Source organism: Monodon monoceros, unplaced genomic scaffold, assembly GCF_005190385.1.
Source record: "Monodon monoceros isolate NGI ecotype Baffin Bay Population unplaced genomic scaffold, NGI_Narwhal_1 Super_Scaffold_21, whole genome shotgun sequence".
NCBI classification, from domain to species: domain Eukaryota; kingdom Metazoa; phylum Chordata; class Mammalia; order Artiodactyla; family Monodontidae; genus Monodon; species Monodon monoceros.
The window spans coordinates 87,611,416-87,633,529 of NW_021703778.1; the positions used below are offsets into that span (position 1 = coordinate 87,611,416).

General features: G+C 37.4%; 1 protein-coding gene across 5 annotated transcripts in view; it reads left to right on the plus strand.

Annotated features, from left to right (window-relative positions):
• Positions 1-22,114, plus strand: part of SPG11 (SPG11 vesicle trafficking associated, spatacsin) — a 76,838-nt gene that overhangs the window by 29,159 nt on the left and 25,565 nt on the right. For all 5 annotated transcript variants that reach the window (XR_003796090.1, XR_003796088.1, XR_003796089.1 and 2 more), the window contains exons 17-27: positions 896-1,002; positions 2,797-2,942; positions 4,120-4,281; positions 6,602-6,668; positions 10,569-10,734; positions 11,914-12,119; positions 12,377-12,485; positions 13,402-13,561; positions 13,937-14,209; positions 14,844-15,044; positions 15,808-15,915. Coding sequence is in view for 2 of the 5 variants with exons in the window: in XM_029239575.1 (XP_029095408.1) it covers positions 896-1,002; positions 2,797-2,942; positions 4,120-4,281; positions 6,602-6,668; positions 10,569-10,734; positions 11,914-12,119; positions 12,377-12,485; positions 13,402-13,561; positions 13,937-14,209; positions 14,844-15,044; positions 15,808-15,915 (1,705 nt within the window). In the remaining 3 variants the exon portion in view is untranslated. The remainder of the gene's footprint in view (positions 1-895; positions 1,003-2,796; positions 2,943-4,119; positions 4,282-6,601; positions 6,669-10,568; positions 10,735-11,913; positions 12,120-12,376; positions 12,486-13,401; positions 13,562-13,936; positions 14,210-14,843; positions 15,045-15,807; positions 15,916-22,114) is intronic.

Genomic DNA, 22,114 nt, shown 5'->3' on the forward strand with positions numbered 1-22,114 from the left:
AACCTGCAGTATCGTTATCTGTGGTCAGTGTTAATTGCTATTGGGTCAGTAATAATAAAAATAGTAGTAGTCTCTAACATATGAGTGCTTACAGTGTTCTTGACACTAGACTTAGTACTTTACATGCATTATCTCATTTAATCTTCAGAAAACCCTGTGAGGTGGTTACTTACTCCTCCATTTCACAGATGAGGAAACTGAAGCTTTGAGAGAGACTAAGTGCCCTGTTTAAGGCGTACAGCTAGTAATTGGTAAAGCTAGATTTAATTATACTTATGTTTGATTCCAGAACCCACATTCATGTGCTAAGGAGAACATTTTTATTTTATTTTGTGTAGTAAAGACTAGGAAGTCAAGCAAAGGGTATATTTCTTGTTCATATCATTAAGACTTACTTTGAATACAGAAATGTTTTCCTCAAAGCTACTGGCAAGTGAAAGTTTAAAAGCTGTATTTTTAGAGGACCTGTTACGAGCCTTAACTGCTTAGTCCCAGCTTCTCTTGTAGTTATGTAAAGGTTTTCAAAAACCTCTTAAGTTTGAAAAAGCTAAAGAGCTTTTGTTGTTAAAAAAAAAAAAAAAAAACCAATACAGCATATCTTCAAGTGCAAAGATATCTGGTGGTAATCTTATACAGAGTTGGTAAAATTTCATCACAGTAGGAAATACATTTTAAGTGATATTATCCCTGTCTCTAAAATTGTCTATTTCCAGATCATAAGGCATATGTAAAACAGAACACAAGACTGGGATTATATTGTGTTATATTTACTTTTTAATTACAAAGTTCTTTTTTTTTTTATGCTAGTTATCACCTGAGCAAACATGGTTGTAATTGTCTGTCTTATCCTTTATGTTAATCAGATAGTTTTTTTGTTTGTTTGTTTTATATACAGACTTAGTCCTTCAAATTGTCCCTTTTTGGAAAAAAAAGAATTACATGAAGCTCACCCTTGGTTTGAATTTTTAGTTCAGTGTCGACAAGTTTCCAGTAATTTAACAGGTATGGGTGTATTGTATTAAATAATAAAACTTACTTTGGATAAATAACTGGTCTGTTGAATGGAATTTAAATTGCGAACTCTTTGAATAAACTGTCTAGCTGTAGACAAATATTTGACCATAATCTAGACTCAAGCTTTATTTAAAAAGCAAAAGACCAAAAATGTTAGCCTCTTGACAGTGAAGAAAACCAGACTTGGAGCAGATAGCATGTGTGGTTATGTTGGCTATCTCTTACCCTACCAGTTCATCACAGGTTCCTGCTCTTTGGTAGACTGACACCCTGTTTCCATGAGGAGGTGGTCTATCTTCCAAATGGCTGCCTTGAATCTTTCAGTAAGGAACTCCAGTTGGAGTGAAAATAAATCCATAGTATATGTGGGATTGTTGTGTCTTCTCTAGTGGAGCCAATGATGGAGAGCCTTGCTCTGGTTATAATCAGGTAGAAAAACCCTGTGACCCCTGAGGGCTTAGTGGGTGTTATTCTAGAGGTTCAGGAAAGGGGACAGGCATACGCAAGGAGTGTCAACAGCCAATCTTTTACTTTTATGTAATGCCTGATTTCTTTCCTAATGAATAACTTTTTTCATAATGTGGGTTGAGGGGTTTTTGGTTTTGTTTTATTTTTCTGGTGATCATAAAGTAACATGTTTCATTGTTAAAAAATAATAATTAAAAAATAGGAAGCCACAGACAGCTATCAAGATAACACCTCAATAGGTAGATAGCTTAAGTGAACAGGAAGGTAACTATCCATAGGGAACTCTTGATATGTTTTAATATATTTTGTTCTAGTTATTTTCTCTATACTTTTTTTAAACCTAGTCAATATTGTATTTCATTCATCCAACAAATATTTATTTATCCCCTACCTGTGACAGTCTGTAAGTGTTAGGGATATAACCAGAAACATCTATGTATTTGTATATTGTGTTTTTTCATATAGTAATTGTAACATAAGAATTTTCCTATGTTCTTAGAGACAATGACCATTTTATGTCTACATAATATTTCATTGTATAGAAATACTCTTATTTAATTTACTATCCTCTCATTTTTTGACATTAAGGCTGTTTTCAATTTTTCCTGTTATAAATAATAATCTTGAGTATATTTGAACATAAAATTTTTGTGCTTGTTTCAGATTATTTCCTTAGTACAGATAGGTTCCTGGATATAAAATTCCTGGGTCTGGGGTTATGTGCATTTTGAAGGTTCTTGATATAAGGCTAGATTGCTTTCCAGGAGGGTTACACCATTCTTTTCTGTAAGTCCCAGCTTCTGTGCACACTGACCAGCTCTGTGCTTGAGAATGAATATGTTTAAAAATCATTGCTGATTTGATAGGTGATATATGGCATCTAATTACTATTTTAATTTGCATTTCTTTATTGCTAATGAATTATATATTTTTATGTGTCAGATATTTATATTTCCTTGTTTGTAAAATGGTTATTTCTTTTGTCCATTTATCTGTTACAGTCAGTCTTTTGGGCTTTTGTATTGATATGAGCTCTTTGTTGAAGGCATTAATTGTTAGGTTGTCATCTGTTGTTGATTTTTCCCCTTGTTCATTACTACCTTTCAATTTTCTTTGTTTGAATGGAAGTTTTTATTTTTATGTGGACAAATCTTTCTTTTTTTTCCTTTGTGACGTTTTCCCATTGCTCTTAAACTTAGAAAATCCTTCTTACTGTGGATAGAGTTAAAAATTAAGTTTCTTTCTCAGAATTATGTAATCCTTAGTTTAGCATTTCTCTCTCTCAAGGAGAAAAATGTACTCTCTTATTTTCAGATCCCAAACTGATCTTCCAGGCTAGCCTTGCAAATGCTCAGATACTGATTCCCAGCAACCAGGCCAGTGTAAGCAGTATGCTATTGGAAGGACATACCCTCCTGGCCCTTGCTACCACAATGTATGCCCCTGGGGGCGTCAGCCAGGTATGGACAGCACTTTTACCTGTTATGGCAAAATAGGACTGATTTTAAATTTAGCAGAAATATCGGTGGATTTTCTAGGTCTCAGTTGATATTAAAATATAACCACTTACAAGTATTTCATTAGATTAAAGAGCATAAAACAAGGGTGAATTTTTAAACTTTATATCGTATCCTCTTAAGTTGAAAGGAGGCTGCTATAGTCAGCCCTCCATATTCGGGGGTTCTGCATCCACAGATATGGAGGGCTGACTGTACTACAGTATTTTATATGAGGGACTTGAACATCCTCGGATTTTGGCATCTGTGGGGGTCTTGGAACCAATCACCTGTGGATACCAAGGGGCGACTGAATGTTGTATAGTGATTTTTTTCCTGTTTATTTGTTCTCTAATACTCCAGGTTTGTTTTCAGGATAGAATCAAGATCTAATTGCTCCTTGGAGTAAGTATACTTTAAATCTGTGACTTGGGAATTATTCTCTGTTATTTGACCTCTTTGAGAGTTAAAAAGGAAATCATAATTTTTAGCTACCCTTAAAAACTCTTTTGAGGAATACAGTGAAAAGTTGCCCGTCTCTGCTTTTTTGAAAGTATAGTGTGGCTGGTTAGAGGGAACTTAAGAATGCTGTTAAACATCTAATCTGCAAAAGTTTGTTACTGATGCTAGCTTAATTTAATACCACCTCTTTTAGATTGTTGCAGTATACCTTAACTTCATGGTTATTTATTCTTCCTGTTTTTGATCACTTGTCAGAAATGAGTCAGAATAACTTGAGACCTGAGAGGAAAGGACCTAAGAGTCATCTAGTCTATTAGGTTTTTTTCTTGTAAAATATTTACTATTTAATATCTGAAATTTTTAAATATTGCAGTAGAGCCTTTTTTCAAACAGCTTTTCCTTATGCAGTTTGAAAACCACTGATCTAGCTGAACTTTCTAATTCTGTAGATGAGGAAACTGAAGCCTGCCTGATATTAAATATCTAGACCAAGGTCATACAGCTAGTTTGTCTTAGAACCAGGACTAGAACGATTGGCTACTGACTCCTTGTCCAGTGCTGTTTTCACTACCACCTATTATATCAAGCTAATCTTGTTTCACAGGCTACTTATGAAAAAAGGACTTAAATTTGAAGAAGAGAAAAACATTATTCTATACCATGTTATCTTTTTATTTAGGTTGTTCAGAATGAAGAAAATGAGAACTGTGTGAAGAAAGTAGATCCCCAGCTACTGAAGATGGCATTAACTCCTTACCCCAAGCTTAAAACTGCTCTCTTCCCACAGTACACTGCCCCTAGTGTCCTGCCACCAGATATTACACTCTACCACCTGATTCAGGTACAGTATTTAGGAGTATCAGTCAGCGTTCAGCCAGGAAAACAGGAACCACTCTGGGTCTTCCAAATGGAGGACATTTAATATAGGGAATTACTTACACAGAATGATAGCAAAATGGAGAAACCAAACGTGTGATGATGAGACAACCCAAAAATTAACAAAGAAGGAAGCAGTCAACACCCCCTAAGGCTGCGAGAAAGTGGTGTTGTCTGAACCCAACAGCTGTAGCCTCTCTGGGAGCTAAAATCACAACCGGGCTACCTACTGGGAGCTGGGACGAGAGGGTAGGGCTGGAACCATGCAAGAGATGCCCTAGAAAATAAAGAAGGGGAAAATATCTTGGTTTCTCCCCTCTTGCCACCTTTAATCTCCCATGTTGTCTCTCATGGCTATACCTATCTGGTAGCCAGAGGGCAAGTGAGTTTGGGAAATGCAGTTCTCTGCAGTTCAGGGCAGAACATGGGAAAGGTAGAAATGGATCTGAGAGCAGACAGAGTTGGCCAGCATACTTGTCTGCTACTTTCATTGAAAGCTGCTTCCTTCTACCACTGATAATTTCTGTCTTTTCTCAGTGAATAGGGCTGTTTATTTAAGTCACCTTTAGGACAAAGACCTCTTTAAGAATGTGAGAGACTTCCCTGGTGGTCCAGTGGTTAAGAATCCACCTTCCAATGCAGGAGATGTGGGTTTGAGCCCTGGTCAGGGAACTAAGATCCCACATGCCGCACGGTCAGCTAAGCCTGTGTGACGCAACTACAGAGCCCGTACGCCTCAAGTAGAGGGAAGCCCACGTGCCACAACTAGAGAGCCCACATGCCGCAGCCAAAAACAATAAATTTTAAAAAAAAATGTGAGAGAGCTATGAACCCTCTTCCCAGAAAAGTTGCACATAATTTTGCTTATATTTCAGAGGAATTCACAGATTCCCTGAAACCTATCCTGGGATCCTCAATTAAGGACACCTTCTTTTGCTCATTTCTCATTTCAAAAGGCTTTTGCTTTTTTTCCTGGGTACCAATATTCCTATAGTGTCTTCAGTTCAATCTAAACTCTATAATCCTATGAAGGTACAAAACCTCTCTTACTCTAATGTGAAATTTTTTAGGGTACAGACTGGTGCTACTTAAAAATGTAGTCCCCAGGCAGGTGCCAGTCCATGAACTGCTTGTTGCTTGTATGTGTCAGCAGGGTTGGCTTTTTTTTTTTTTTTTGGTTTGTTTGTTTTGTTTTGATTTTATGTAGCAAGACTTTCTCAAAGAAGGAAGCAGTAAGCTAGATTTATATTTATCACAAGCTTCTTATCTCATTGCAGATCAGCACTTTGAGTAACATTGGTATATAAACTAGATATAAGTAGATTATATAAAAACATAGTTTTACTACCTAAAGTGGATTCAATCTGCCTAAAACATAAGAGGTTTCAGGTTGTTCTTTGTTCTGTTTTCAGGTTGACTGATGCAGTTATTTAGTCCTGTTATTTTAGGAAGAGTATTCCTTCCTTAATAGACCACAAGATTCTCCCTTAATTTAAAATTAAAGCTGCTTTGGAATTCCATGGCAGTCCAGTGGTTAGGACTTGGCACTTTCACTGCCATGGCCCAGGTTCAATCCCTGGTCTGGGAACTAAGAATTAATAAGTAAATACATACATACATACATACACGCATACATAAATACATAAATAAAATTAAAGCTGCTCTTTTCTTAGCCATCCAGATCTTGGCCTAAGAGTTCTGTTGTCTCCTATATCCCTCCCACCATCTATTTACTGTCTTTGCTAAACCTTTGGCCTACAGATTTCAAAACAGCCAGCGCTCCTTGCTCTCAAACCTTTTCTGACTGACCTGATCTTAGTTGGCTGTTTTTTCTTTGCTGTTGTTAGTGATGATTTGTTCATCACATTCCTTTAACCCTTGATCTAGTTGTCTCACTCTTTCCTGACCTGCCTCAGCACACCTTGTTGTATTTACGGTGGTAACATTTTCTAGCCTCTCAGTCCTCTTGCCTTTTGATTCCAAAGGACTTCTAAAGCCATTTTTACATTATAATTGATGCTGGTTCTATCAAAAGAGAGTATACTTTGCAGACATAGTTTGAAGTGCGGAGAGTCTTTAAAAGGAACATAGCCAGTTCTATTTTTATTAATGTAGAAAAATGTCTCATATGCTCTGTGTTCAAAGAATTTATGTCTAGAAAAAAGTTTTTAATTGCCCTGAAGAAGGGAAGCCGAACTGCCTGTGAAGCTCTTTCATATGATTTTGTTTACTTCACTTTAGAATCAATTAACTTTTAACTCTGATTTGACTTTTCCCCTTTTCAGTCATTATTGCCCTTTGATCCTAGCAGATTGTTTGGCTGGCAGTCTGCCAACACACTGACTATAGGAGGTAAGTCATTATGGATTCTTCTTGCTTTAGAAGCATTTCAGCAGTGTTGACAGAAGTTCATTTTTGTAAAGCCAACCTAGTTTCCCCCCTGCTTCCTATTTTAAAAATAAAGGCATATTCCACTGGAAAACATTTTCTTTTTTCTTTTTTTTTTAATTGAAATATCGTTGATTTACAGTATTATGTTAGTTTCAGGTGTACAGCACAGTGATTTGGTTGTATATATATTCTTTCTCTGATGCTTTTCCCTTATAGATTATTACAAAATATTGAATATAGTGCCCTGTGCTATACAGTAGGTCATTGTTGGTTATCCGTTTTATATATAATAGTGTGTATATGTTAATCCCAACCTCCTAACTTATCCCTCCCCACCCTTTCCCCTTTGATAACCATAAGTTTGTTTTCTGTGTCTGTGAGTCTGTTTCTGTTTTGTAAATAAGTTCATTTGTATCATTTATTTAGATTGCACATATAAGCTATATCATATGGTATTTGTCTTTGTCTGACTTACTTCACTGAGTATGACAGTCTCTAGGTCCATCCCTGTTGCTGCAGATGGCATTATTTCATTTTTTATGGCTCTCTCTCTCTCTCTATACATATATATATATATGTCACATTTTCTTTATTCATTTATCTGCTGACGGACATCTAGGTTGCTTCCATGTCTTGGCTATTGTAAATAGTGATGCAGTGAACTTTGGGGTGCTTGTATCTTTTCTGATTATACAGAAAATTATACAGAAAAAATCAGAAAAAACCTGATTATACAGAAAAAATCTGATTATACAGAAAAAATCTACATCTGTAACTCTATTTCTGTCTTGTAGATAAGTTCATTTATACCTTTTTTTTAAGATTCTACATATAAGCAATATCATGATATTTGTCTTTGTCTGACTTACTTCACTCAGTATGACAATCTCTGGGTCCATCCATGTTGCTGCAAATGGCATTATTTCATTCTTTTTTATGGCTGAGTAATATTCCATTATATATATATGTACCACATCTTCTTTATCCATTCCTCTGTTGATGGACATGTAGGTTGCTTCCATGTCCTGGCTATTGTAAATAGTGCTGCAGTGACCATTGGGGTGCATGTATCTTTTAAAATTATGGCTTTCTCTGGATATATGCCTAGGAGTGGGATTGCTGGATCATATGGTAGCTCTATTTTTAGTTTTTTAAGGAACCTCCATACTGTTTTCCGTAGTGGCTGTACTAATTTACATTCTCCCCAACAGTGTAGAAGGGTTCCTTTTTCTCCACACCCTCTCCAGCATTTATTATTTTTAGACTTTTTATGATGGCCATTCTGACCATAGTAAGGTGATACCTCATGGTAGTTTTGATGGAAAACATTTTCTAGGAAGCTGAATTGAAAACATACTGTGAGTTAAAAGTCATTGTATGAGGTCACTAGTGCTTTACTTGCTGGGGAATGTAATATAGACCTTCTGCTTAAATTTCTCCCTTTCCAAAAATCCTTGTTCACTTGCACTATAGTATTATAAAGGTTAAGAGCATAGGTGTTGGCATTAGACAAATCCTGGCTCTACCATGTAATAGCTGTATGACCTTGGGCAACTGATTTAACTTCTCTTCAGTTTTCTATAAAATAAGGTAAGTGACAGTGTCCACCTCACATGTTACATGAGAATGAAAGGAGACAAGGCATTTAAAAAGCTGTTGCAGTTCCTGACACATGGTAAGCACCAGATGCGCACACACTGCCATCCTCTCTAGACCATAAAACTTCCCCTGATTTTTTTTTTGTGTGTTGTTCTTAAACTCTGCTTTTTCTATTTCTTTTTTACTTATTCATTTTGAATTAGCCTTTAATATCATATTACCTGTGGTGCCTCTGCCTACATTACTCTAAAGGAGGCTTCAAATTAGTACTTTTCACATAATATATACCTTGTAATATATACCCTGTAAATATTTATTGACTTATGTAAAAGTGCATTTTCTAATGTGTCAGTTTTATAAGTTCAAATTTCAATATATTGAATTTACCTAGTGCCTAGTGCAGTGCCAGGCCTATAATAGATATTCAATCGATATTTGTTCAGTGCAGGATAAAGTAGTGCTTATTGCATTTTCAAGTGAAAATACTCATTCTAATCTCAGTGAGGTTACCAGAGAGTAGACAGAATCCCCTGTACTGTTCTAATGCCTCCAACTCCATCAGCCAGAGTCCTGAGGCCCTGGTGGAGATGGAACACTCTACTGGGTACACAGAGGAAGCTGAAGGCATGTTCCCTGCCTGATTTTTAGAAGTTTAAAGCATATTTGAGGAAATAAAGCACAAATTAAATGAAACAATTATCATGAAGACATAATACGGATTTTTTAAATTGGAGAGTTGTATTTAATTAGAATGTTGACTTCTTTTATCATATGGTTTTACCACTGAAAGTAGCCACAAGGCAACTGCGTGGTGATTTGGCTTCTGTAGCAGGCTAGAGAAAAATTTCTCTTCAGGTAGAATTTTCTCTTATACAAAATCTCCATACTAGCCACCAAACCACTAAAAATTCAGGGTCTTATTTGAATAAAAACTCAAGTTTGTTCATTCAGCTTTATATGAACTCAGCAAATATTGAATGAATGAATGGTTTTATATGTAATTGTAAGTTACCAGAGTCACTCTGATCTTACAAATAATACAGATAAGGCGTGTGACAGTTTTTTAATCTCAAAGGAGGTATACTTTTAAGTAATAGCTTTGTAAGATGACAGACTCCTAAAGTCTTCAAGTCCCGTTTTTTTAATAAGAGCTAAGTCACAATATAAAAAGCCCTTGGAATTCCATGGGAGGGATACAACTTTATTTCAGAAATAAGCTTTGAACTTTGAAAATGAGAGCAGATGCACTGTTAACAGTTCAAAATGTTGTGTTTTGTCTTGTTTTTTTTAATAGGTAGTAAGCAGTTAAGAAGCAGTTAACTGTTCCTGTCAAGCCCTAACTTTGTTTCATACCAGCTTTTCACATCCAAATATCTTTTGACTGCGTATTTTTCTAAAAAGATAAAAAAAATTTTTTTCTGCTTTTTTCGTGGACACAGAGGAACTTTGACTACTCTGCTGGTCTTGGAAAGTTGGTATCATGATGTAGATAATAAGGTGCTCTATGAATCCAACATCAGAAAGTACAGGTCGTGATAACAAAAATTTATTAGGAGGGTATTAATATGGAGAAAAGGATGTTCTTCTCAAAGTATTTGTTGGAGAAAGGTACAGTGAGTTGGCCTTGGTGAATAGAGGATTCATATAAATATGAGCTGCATGAATGAATTAAAAAGCTACACTTGCAAATCATTAGCAGAGATTTTGTAGTTAAAGGGTTATTGCCACTGTGAACTTAATGGATCATCAGATACAAAATTAAAGCATCTAAAATAACAAGTAAGTTCAGTAGGGGGAAAGCATAGTTAATAAGTTTTGTTTTGTTTTTTTTTGTGGTACGCGGGCCTCTCACTGTTGTGGCCTCTCCCGTTGTGGAGCACAGGCTCTGGAGGCGCAGGCTCAGTGGCCATGGCTCACGGGCCCAGCCGCTCCGCGGCATGTGGGATCTTCCCAGACCGAGGCACGAACCCGTGTCCCCTGCATCGGCAGGCGGACTCTCAACCACTGCGCCACCAGGGAAGCCCCTGTTTATAAGTTTTTATGCAGCTTCTCAGGTACACATTTTTGTATAAAATGAGGGCTACCTCCACACATTAAAATAAAATTACTACATCTTGGTGGTTCAAAGTGATTCACAGTGGTACAAAATGATTACAGCAACCAGTTTTCTTTTACCATTGCAGAGTAAAGTTTTCCACATGCAGATCTGAAACTAATCATGGTGAGGTGCAGAGGATTAATACTGCTTCACTTTCCCCCCAGATGCAGCGAGTCAGCTCCCACATTTCTCTAGCCCTGACCTGGTTAATAAATATGCTATAGTAGAACGTCTGAATTTTGCTTATTATTTACATCATGGACGACCATCGTTTGCGTTTGGTACTTTTCTGGTTCAGGAATTAACCAAGAGCAAGACCCCCAAGCAGCTGTAAGTATTTAAAACATAATTTGTACTCTTAATAAAAGGCATATCTGTGTACTTTTACACATGCATATAAATGCATATAAAAAACCTATTGGAAACATACCACAGTCAGTTTTGACTGGGGAATTATATATATATGTATTTTTTCATTTGTGCTTTTCTGTATATCCCAGGTTTCTGGCATTTAGCTTGTCTTACTTTTGTGTTTTTTGTTTGTTTGTTTGTTTGTATTTTGGCCCGCGCCATGCAGCTTGCGGGATCTTAGCTCCCCCACCAGGGATTGAACCCATGCCCCCTGCAGTGGAAGCATGGAGTCCTAACCACTGGACCGCCAGGGAATTCCTTTACTTTTGTTAATAGGAAAAAAAGATTAAAATATATTTTAAATAAGATAATAAATATATCTGAAAACCATGTTTTTAAATAATGATCCAGGAGCTTGCCAAATGTTAGCAATTATTATAAAGAGGGAATTCTATAGTGAGATGTGAATTCTGTATTTAAGATCTTGGTCTTTTATAATTCACTTTTATAAAGCACAGAATTGGGAGGAGTATTTGATATAATCAGCAGCTAAATACAGATTTATTTTATTTATTTTATAGTTAACAAAATAATGCATCTTTATGTTAAAATATTTAAGTAGGTCAGAAGGGTGAAAAATGAAAGAAAAAAGTCCCTCATTCTCTCATCTTCATTCTACATATTATATAAACATGGTTAATTTCTTGTGCATCTTTCCTCAAAATTTTTCTATTCATGTAAAAGTACATATATGAGTCGTTTAAAATGTATGTGCTTTATGATGTCAAATTTTAGGTGGCATTAATTTTCTTGGTAGTTTGTGTACATACAATTAATAAGATCATAAGTTGGTAGTCTTTCATAAGTTCTATTCCACGTTCCCTGAATAAAGTTGGAAGCAAAAATAATTTGGACTATGAGTAGGCATTTTAGGAGAAGGTAAAATATAAGGGAATAGGGGGCTATGGAGCCAGAAGGAGACTAAAAGCTACCAAGAACCTAAATGGATGTATATAAGGGGTGAAAAAGGGAAGGGGGAGGAAGTCAAAAATCGCATGCATCTGATGCTCCAGGTATCACTGATGTAATTCAGTCTGCTTTTCCTGGTGAGAAAAAATTTTCACGTGCTCATGTGATTTTGATTCCTTTCTTTTTCAGAATCCAGCAAGTAGGCAATGAAGCCTATGTTTTAGGGCTCTCCTCCTTCCACATACCTTCAATAGGAGCTGCCTGTGTTTGTTTCTTAGAACTGCTTGGCCTCGACAGCCTCAAGCTCAGAGTTGATATGAAAGTGGCCAATATAATTTTGAGCTACACGTGTAGAAGTGAAGATGCTCAGTACAACCTTATCAGAGAGTCTCTAGGTACAGCACCTTTATGTCATTTGTTTTGTTGAGAGGACAAGGGACAAATAGGTCTAAGGCATTGAATTGTGAGTGGTTGGGGAGGAAACAGTTATCTCCTGTTTCATCCTTTTTCTGCAGAATTTTTGCACTTTCTCTCACTTTATTGGGCCCTTTAATGGGTTTCTGAAATGTCTCTGGGCCACACTCTTCAAACAGAACTGCCCAGTTCCTGACCTTTTCTCTTGACCATATTTTGTTGTTTATATTTCTTATAGCTGAAAAACTATCTAAACTGGCTATGGGTGAAAAGTCAACCATAGAAGAATTGCTTGTTCTCTTAGAAGAAGGTATATGGGACAGCATTCAGCAGCAGGAAATAAAGAGGTTCGTGAGTTGCGATCCCAGCCTCTTTTCTAGCAAGCTTTATTGTTCCAATCTGTGTTTGCCTAGTCTTTCTTCCAACACATGTTTTCACCAGACCTTATCTTCTTACTCATCGAGCACATAACAGATTTCAATTGCATCTTGCCATCAGTAAAAGAAGGGTGAAGATAATGATTCCCTCTTTACAGATAGAGTTTCCAAGAGGTGGAGAAGAGCTTTGTCTCCTCTACTGTGCTGCTGGTCTGAGAAGTCTCTTAAGTGTTACATGTTGAAATCATTTCAGAAGGAGCAGGATAGATGTCACAAAATTTGACTCTAAGTGATGTCCTTGATTTTTTTCTTGCTAATATATGTCCATATAATATATGGAAGGTGAGGTGACCATCTGTCCACAAAAGCCCCTCTCCTTATACATTTACGTCATCTTTCCTCTGTGCTATTCTCCACTGGGGCTGACCCGCTACCCCGACCCTGGGAATGCACCATTCTCGTGTACCTCCTGTCACTGACTGTTCTTAGCAGTTTCCTTCTCAGCAGGTACCCTCCCCTTAGCGAGGAAGCCCAGGCACCTATCAGGGCTCTGATACTCTAAAGTGAATCATGCAAGAGAATTAAGCACTCAGACAATTTCTTGAGTGACTATTTTTCTCAATTCTCCTAAAGATGGTACATAGCTGGTTTGATAGATACTTGGTTGATAAAAAAGGAATGAATTTTGCCAGTATGCTAAGAAAGTTATTGTACATTATGGGTGAAAGAGTCCTTTTTTTCCCAAAGCAGTCTAATAAGTGTTTGGTATTTGTTGAAACGCTTTTTAGAGAATATACTGTAGTTTATTTTTTACTAAGTTTCCAGTTTAAAGCTACATTTTAACGAGTTTTTTCCTCTTACCCCCCACCCCCACTCCCAATTATAGGTTATCCAGTGAATCCAGCAGCCAGTGGGCATTAGTGGTACAATTCTGCAGGCTCCACAATCTGAAACTGAGCACATCTTACCTTAGAGAATGTGCCAAAGCAAATGATTGGTTACAGTTTATTATTCACAGCCAACTCCATAATTACCACCCAGAGGAGGTAAGCAACCGATTGTTGCCAGTTTTTCAAGAATAGAAATTGGAACACTTCTCAGAAGACAGTGTTCTTTCTGTTGTGTATACATAGGCTTTTGTTTGCTATGATACTATTATTTTTACTAAGATTTCAGTGGGTTGGCTTCAGAGGACTAGTCATTACTACTAAAGAGCTGAAGGAAGAGTTTTTGTGACTCCAGATTGAATATGGAAACTTACTCAAACACAACAACTATGTAAAATTGTATGGTCACCTCTGACGCAGTTCAGGGTGAGAAAGAACAATTTTGCCTATGCTTTTCTCCAACATTTTCAGCTCCAGCTGAAATTGGAAGTTGGTTGTCTTTTTTGATCATCAATCATCTAATATGTTTTCTAGGTGAAATCTCTTCTCCAGTATTTCAGCCCTGTTCTTCAAGACCACTTAAGACTGGCTTTTGAGAACTTGCCCTCAGTGTCCAAGTCTAGAATGGACAGTGATCAAGTCTGCAACAAGTCCCCGCAGGAACTGCAAAGAAACAAAGTAGAGATGACTGATTTCTTTGAAATTCTGCTTCAGTGCTCAGAGGTGCCAAACTCCTGGTGCTGGCTCCTGGCAGAAGCAGTGAAACAACAGGCCCCAATCCTTAGTGTCCTGGCCTCATGTGTCCAGGTGAGAATCTTGAGAAGCCTACATTAGGGACTCAGAGGGCAGTAGAAAAAGTGGGAAGAGACAGGGAAGGCTGATAATCAGGGAGAATGTGAGGTGATGACAGTGAGGCCCTAGCATGTGCTTCCAAGGTCACTGCCACTTTTTGTGCTTCCCCAGCTTAGGCTTCAGGCCATTTAGTGCATTTCCTTGTGCCTTAATGTTCAGTAACTTAAGTGATCAGAGCCTTGGCTTCCAGTTGGCAGTCATAGAGAAGGATGCTTTGGTGGACCGACCACCTCTGTGTCTTGAGCAGGGAAGAGGGATGCTCCGAACAGTCCCTTGATCAGCAGTTCTGTCGAGGACAGTCTTGTTTTCTTATACTTAGTACTTTGCTGACCTCCACATATATCCCCTCGGTTTCTTGGCCTTTTGACCTACTATACTCTGCAGGACAGTTTATAACAGTCCCTTGGTTGTTCATTAGAGTTTGTTTCATGTTTGAAGGATTTTCAAGTCATTTTAACCAATTTAGTGAGGTGACTTGTTCTAAACAGGAAATATCCATCTGTAGTTGTAGCATTGCTGGAAGCTTCTGCAGTCAAGTAATCCATGTGCAGTCATTATCTTATTTTGAAAAGTTCTTATCCACTGGCAGGACGCCAGTGCTATTCCTTGCCTCTGTGTTTGGATCATCACTTCCGTGGAGCACAGTGTTGCAGCTGAAGCAATGGGACACATTCAGGACTCAATGGAGGGCCATACCTGGGACCTTGAGGACCTCTCAGTCATCTGGAGGACATTATTAACACGGCAGAAGAGCAAAACTCTCATCAGAGGTTTCCAGCTTTTCTTTAAGGTAGTGTTAGTTCATTTCTTTCCTCAGTTTAAAAGGGTTACTTCAGAATATCTCCCGTTGGCTTTTAAAATTATTCCTATCTCTGGGATTTTTTTTTTTAAGCCAACAACAGATAACGATATTAGAACTATCATTTATTTAGCACAGTGCTTTATATATATTATTTTAGTCGATTCTAACAATAATCCTATATAAAGTAATGTTTTAGAAGAATGTTATGAAGTGATATTATCCTCATTTTACAGAGTGATATACCAAGGCTCACAGAACTTAAGTAACATGCCCAGGGTCTCAGAGTACTTTAGTAAGTGGTTTACTTATGTGTGGTTCAGATCCATAATCTCTAATTCTAAAACTCCTATCCTCTGACCAAAAAGCTCCCACCAAAGTGATGGAAATGTATGGATTAATGCCACAAACAAGCAGTAGGTTAACAGATCAGTGGAGCCCATTACCCAGGAGTGTATGTAGAGGTGTCTTAGCAGCGTCTAATGGAATATCTTCTGCTCATGTGTAGTGGACCGAGTATAGACTGGAGTATGGACTGTTGAGCAGGTGTACCTGGCCTGAGTATCTTTTCTCCAAAAGGAAATATAAATTTAATTTCCTTTCTTTTTAATATATATGGTTTCATTCTACTACAAAGCTGTTATTAATAGTTTTGTTTTTTACTTTAACCTCTCCTATATTGGCATTACTCATTGAGAATGTAGTATTGATTAAGTTTCAGGATTTTTAACTTCATTCAAACTCTTCCTCAAAGGAGTCCCCATTACTCTTCATGATGGAGATGTATGAACTGTGTATGTTCTTCAAGAATTATGAGGAAGCCGAAGCTAAACTTCTGGAGTTCCAGAAGAGCCTTGAAGCTGTAAGTTGGAATTATAGTGCTGTTTCTTGCTGATCTGAAATTGGCTAAAGTGGCCTCTTGTCTGCTCGTAGTCAGGATGTGGCAGCAGTTGAATAGCTGTTACGTGGCATAATGCAAACTGAATCATTTGTATTGTTCCAGAGATGGAGAGGCAGGACAGGAGTTGCAGGGACCTTGCTTACAGCACATCAGTTGCCATGGATGACAGAGAGGTTTCATTCAATGTGCTAATGATCAGTATCCTGATGCCGCAGCCAAGCTCAGTGGGAAAGGGAATAATGGTATCTGCTGTGGATGCTACAGAGGAGTGTGGTGGTACCTGGGCCATGTTTTGCCAATCCACAATAACTCCAAGAGCATTGAGAGTGAAGGGTGTTTAATACTGCTTTATTCACTGTGACAGAAAATAATGGTTTTTTCCATCAACACTCCTTGTGGTCTCTGTCCAAATGATGCTGAGCCTTATGGTCAGTTTCAGGCTTTACCTATTCTGATGCTTGTTTCAGACCTATTTACATGTGGAGCTAATTAACCCTATGGAAGAAAGAGGAAGCTGTAAAAAAAGGAAAATATGCCTTAGTCCTGCTTGGGGTTTCAGCACTTTTGCCCTCTCTATCCCAAAAAAGCTTTATGATAAATGAGACAAAACCATATACTGATTTTACCCAACAAATACATCACAGTGGAACCTGTGTATATGATTTTCCTCTCAATCACATTCGTCTTAACTGTAATGAAGATTTTAAAGTTTTATTATTCGAAAACACTGAATCAGTTATTCAAATATGCCTGAAGTTCCTAAATCACAGAAAATAGGGACATTCATTTCCTTCATCTGTCACTCTCCATGGCTAGAGCCATACAGTATCTTTGTTTTTAAATTATTTTTAAAAATTGTGATAAAATACACTTAACATTTACCATCTTAACATTTTTTTCTTAAAGAAACAGGCATCTTTTTTTTTCATTTTAATTTATTTTATTTATTTATTTTTGGCTGCGTTGGGTCTTCGTTGCTGCACACGGACTTTCTCTTGTTGTGGCGAGTGGGGGCTACTCTTCCTTGCAGTGCACGGACTTCTCGTTGCGGTGGCTTCTCTTGTTGCGGAGCACGGGCTCTAGGCTCATGGGCTTCAGAAATTGTGGCATGCGGGCTCAGTAGTTGTGGCTCGTGGGCTCTAGAGCGCAGGCTCAGTAGTTGCGGCGCACGGGCTTAGTTGCTCTGTGGCATGTGGGATCTTCCCGGGCAAGGGCTCGAACCCGTTTTCCCTTGCATTGGCAGGCGGATTCTTAATCACTGCACCACCAGGGAAGCCCTATACCATCTTAACCATTTTTAAGTACATAGTTCAGTGGCATTAACTACATTCACATTGTTGTGCAACCATCAGCACCACCATCCATCCCCATAGCTCTCTTTTCTTTTTTTTTTTCCATAACTCTCTTTTCATCTTGTAAAGTTGAAATTCTGTAGCCATTAAACAGTAATTCTGCACTCTCCCCTCCCACTAGCCCCTGTCAATCACCATTCTACTTTCTGTCTTTATGATTTTGACTAAGTACCTCACAGAAGTGGAATTATACAGTATTTTTCTTCTTATGACTGGTTTATTTCACTTAACATAATGTCCTCAAGATTCGTCCATGTTGTAACATGTGTCAGAATTTCCTCCCTTTTTAGTGCTGAATAATATTCCATTGTATTTATATATCACATTTTGCCTATCCATTCATGCATCAGTGGACATTTGGGTTGCTTCTATTTTTTAGCTTTTGCAAATAATACTGCCATGAACATTGTGTACGAATATATATAGAGCTTGCTTTCAATTTGTTTGGGTATCTACCTAGAAGTGAAATTGCTGGATGACATGGTAATTCTATTTCTGATATTTTGAGGAACTGCCATACTGTTTCCATAGCAGCTATACTATTCCCACTAACAGTACACAGGCTTCCAATTTTCCACATCCTCTTCAGCACTTGTTTTCTGTTTTTTTTTGTTTTTTTGCGGTACGCGGGCCTCTCACTGTTGTGGCCTCTCCTGTTGCGGAGCACAGGCTCCGGACGTGCAGGCTCAGTGGCCATGGCTCACGGGCCCAGCCGCTCTGCAGCATGTGGGGTATTCCTGGACCGGGGCATGAACCCGTGTCCCCTGCATCGGCAGGCGGACTCTCAACCACTGCGCCACTAGGGAAGCCCTGTTTTCTGGATTTTTGATAGTAGTCATCCTAATGGGTGTGAGATGGTATCTCATTGTATTTTTGATTTGCATTTCCCTAATGATTAGTGATGTTGAGCATCTTTTCATGTGCTTATTGGCCATTTGTATATCTTCTTTGGAGAAATGTCTATTCAAGTCCTTTGCCCATTTTTGAATTGAGTTGCTGTTTTTTTGGTTGTTGAATTTTAGGAATTCTCTATATATTCTGGATATTAATCCCATGTCTTACATATGATTTGTAAATATTTCCTCCCATTCTGTGGGTTGCCTTTTTACTCTGTTGATGGTGCCCTTTGATGCACAAAATTGTTTAAATTTTCATGAAGTCCAATTTGCATATTTTTTTTTTTGCTACCTGTGCCTGTGGTATCCTAGCCAAGAAATTATTGCCAAATCCAGTGTTGTGAAGCTCTTGTTCTGTGTTTTCTTCTAAGAAAGGTCTTACATGTTTAGGTCCTTGGTCCATTTTGAGTTAATTTTTGTGTAGGTTGTTAGGTAAGGGTCCAACTTCATTTTTTTGCATGTGGATATCCAGTTTTCCCAGCACCATTTGTTGAAAAGACTGTTCTTTCCTTATTGAATGGTCTTGGCACCCTTGTCAGATATCATTTGACCATGTATATGAGGGTTTATTTCTAGGCTTTCTTTTCTTAGCCATTGGTCTATATGTCTGTCTTCATTGGCTATTTTGATTACTGTAGTAGCTTTGTAGTAAGTTTTGAAATCAGGAAGAGTGAGTCCTCTAGTTTTTTTAGTTTTTTTCAAGATTGTTTTGGCTATTCGGGGTCCCTTGAGATTCCATATGATTTTGGAATTTTCTGTAAAAACAAAATGTCATGGGGATTTTGATAGGGATTGCATTGAATCTGTAGATTTTTGGGATAGTAATGAGATTTTAACTATAGTAAGACTTCCAATTCATAAACATGGAATGTGCTTCCATTTACTTATGTCTTTAGTTTCTTTCAGCGGTGTTTTGTAGTTTTCATTGTACAAGTCTTTTACCTCATTGGTTAAGTTAATTCCTAAGTACTTTATTCTTTTTTTTTTTTTGGCTGCACCATGTGGCATGTGGCATCCTAGCTCCCTGACCAGGGATTGAACGCCCATCCCCTGCAGTGGAAGCACAGAGTCTTAAACGCTGTACCTCCAGGGAAGTCCTATTCTTTTTGATGCTATTGGAAATGGAAACATTTTATAATTTCCTTTTCAGATTGCTCATTGTTTGTGTATAGCAATGCTACTGATTTTTGTGTGTTGACTTTGTATCCTGCTACTTTGCTCAATTCATTTACCCTTAAGTTTTATGGTGGAATCTTTAGGGTTTTCTATATAAGATCATACCTGCAAACAGAGATCATTTTATTTCTTCCTTTCCAACTTGGATGCGTTTTATTTCTTTTTCTTGCCTAAACACTCTGGCTAGAACTTACAGAACTGTGTTGAATAGAAGTGGTGAAAGCAGGCATCTTTGCCTTGTTCCTGATCTTAGAGGAATGCTCTCAGTCTTGCACCATTGAGTATGATGTTTGTTGTGGGTTTTTCACATAAGGCTTTTATTATGTGGAGGTAGTTTCCTTCTATTCCTAGTTTGTTGAGTGTTTTTTTTTATCATGCGGTGGTGTTTAATTTTGTCACATACTTTTTCTGCATCAATTAAGATCATGTGGGTTTTTTTTTTCTTCATTCTGTTGAAGAAAACTGTGACATATACATTGAATTTAGTATGTTGAACCATTCTTGCATTCCAGGAATAAATCCCATTTGGTTATGGTATATAATCCTTTTAATATGCTGCTGAATTCAGATTGTGAGTCTTGTGTTGAGGATTTTTGCATCAGCGTTCATAAGGGTTATTGGTCTGTAGTTTTCTTGTAGTGTCTTTATCTGTCTTTGGTATCAAGATTGTGCTGGTTTCATAGAATAAGTAGGGAAGTGTTCTCTCCTCTCCAGTTGTTTGGAAAAGTTTGAGAAAGATTGGTATTAGTTCTTTAAATGTTTGGTAGAATTCATCAGTAAACCCATCAGGTCCATGGCTTTTCTTTGTTAGGAATTGGTTTTGGTTTTGTTTTGCTTTTTTGATTGGGAGATTTTTGACTACTGATTAAATCTCCTTACTGGGAGATTTGGTCTATCCAGATATCTATTTCTTTGTGATTTAGTCTTGGTAGGTTTTGTGTTTCAAGGGATCTGTCCATTTCATCTAGATCATCCAACTTTTTGACATATGGTTGTTCATAGCACTCTCATGATCCTTTTGATTTCTGTAGAATAGGTAGTAATGTCCCCACTTTCATTTCTGATTTAATAATTTGAGTCTTCTTTAAAAATGTGTTGTTTAATTTCCACAATTTTGTCAGTTTTCCAGTTTTCCTTTTGTTTTTGACTTCTAACATCATCTCATTGTAGTCAGAGAAGATACGTCATATGATATCTGTCTTTTAAAATCTATGAGACTTAATTGGAGTTAACATATGTTCTATCCTGGAAAATATGCCATGTGAACTCGAGAAGAATGTGTTTTTTATTGTTGTTGGGTAGAGTGTTCTGTGTATGTCTGTTAGATCTAGTTGGTTTATTGTGTGAAGTCCTCTATTTCCTTACTTGCCTCCTGTCAGGTTATTCTGTCCATTATTGTAAGCAGAGTACCGGCATACCTTTGAGATATTGCAGGTTCAGTTCCAGACAACCGCACTAAAGTGAATATCGCAATAAAGTGAGTCACATGGACTTTTTGGTTTCCCAGTGCATATAAAAGTTATGTTTACACTATACTGTAGTCTGTTAAGGGTGCAATAGTATTATGTCTAAAAATATATATATACATACCTTAATTTAAAAACACTTTATTGCTAAAAAATGGTAGTTCTAATTTCAGTCTTTTAAGGAAACTCCATACTGTTCTCCATAGTGGCTGTATCAATTTACATTCCCACCAGCAGTGCAGGAGGGTTCCCTTTTCTCCACACCATCTCCAGCATTTACTGTTTGTAGATTTTTTGATGATGGCCATTCTGATTGGGAGGTGATACCTCATTGTAGTTTTGATTTGCATTTCTCTAATAATTAGTGATGTTGAGCATCTTTTCATGTGCCTCTTGGCCATCTGTATGTGTTCTTTGAAGAAATGCCTGTTTAGGTCTTCTGCCCACTTTTTTTTTTTTCTGCCCATTTTTTGATTGGGTTTGTTGTTTTGATACTGAGCTGCATGAGCTGTGTGTATATTTTGGAGATTAATCCTTTGTCAGTTGCTTCATTTGGAAATATTTTCTCCCATTCTGAGGGTTGTCTTTTCACCTTGTTTATGGTTTCCTTTGCTGTGCAGAAGCTTTTAAGTTTCATTAGGTCCCATTTGTTTATTTTTCTTTTTATTTCCATTTCTCTAGGAGGTGAGTCAAAAAAGATCTTGCTGTGATTTATGCCAAAGAGTGTTTTTCTATGTTATCCTCTAAGAGTTTTATAATGTCCAGTATTACATTTAGGCCTTTAATCCATTTTGAGTTTATTTTTGTGTATGGTGTTAGATAGTGTTCTAATTTCATTCTTTTACATGTAGCTGTCCAGTTTTCCCAGTACCACTTATTGAAGAAACTGTCTTTTCTCCACTGTATATTCTTGCCTCCTTTGTCATAGATTAGGTGACCATAGGTGCGTGGGTTTATCTCCAGGCTTTCTATCCTGTACCATTGATCTATATTTCTGTTTTTGTGCCAGTATCATAATGTCTTGATTACTATAGTTTTGTAGTATAGTCTGAAGTCAGGGAGCCTGATTTCTCCAGCTCCGTTATTTTCCCTCAAGACCACTTTGGCTATTAGGGGTCTTTTGTGTCTCCATACAAATTTTAAGATTTTTTGTTCTAGTTCCATAAAAAATGCCATTGGTAATTTGATAGGGATTGCATTGAATCTGTAGATTGCTTTGGGTAGTATAGTCATTTTCACAATATTGATTCTTCCAATCCAGGAACATGGT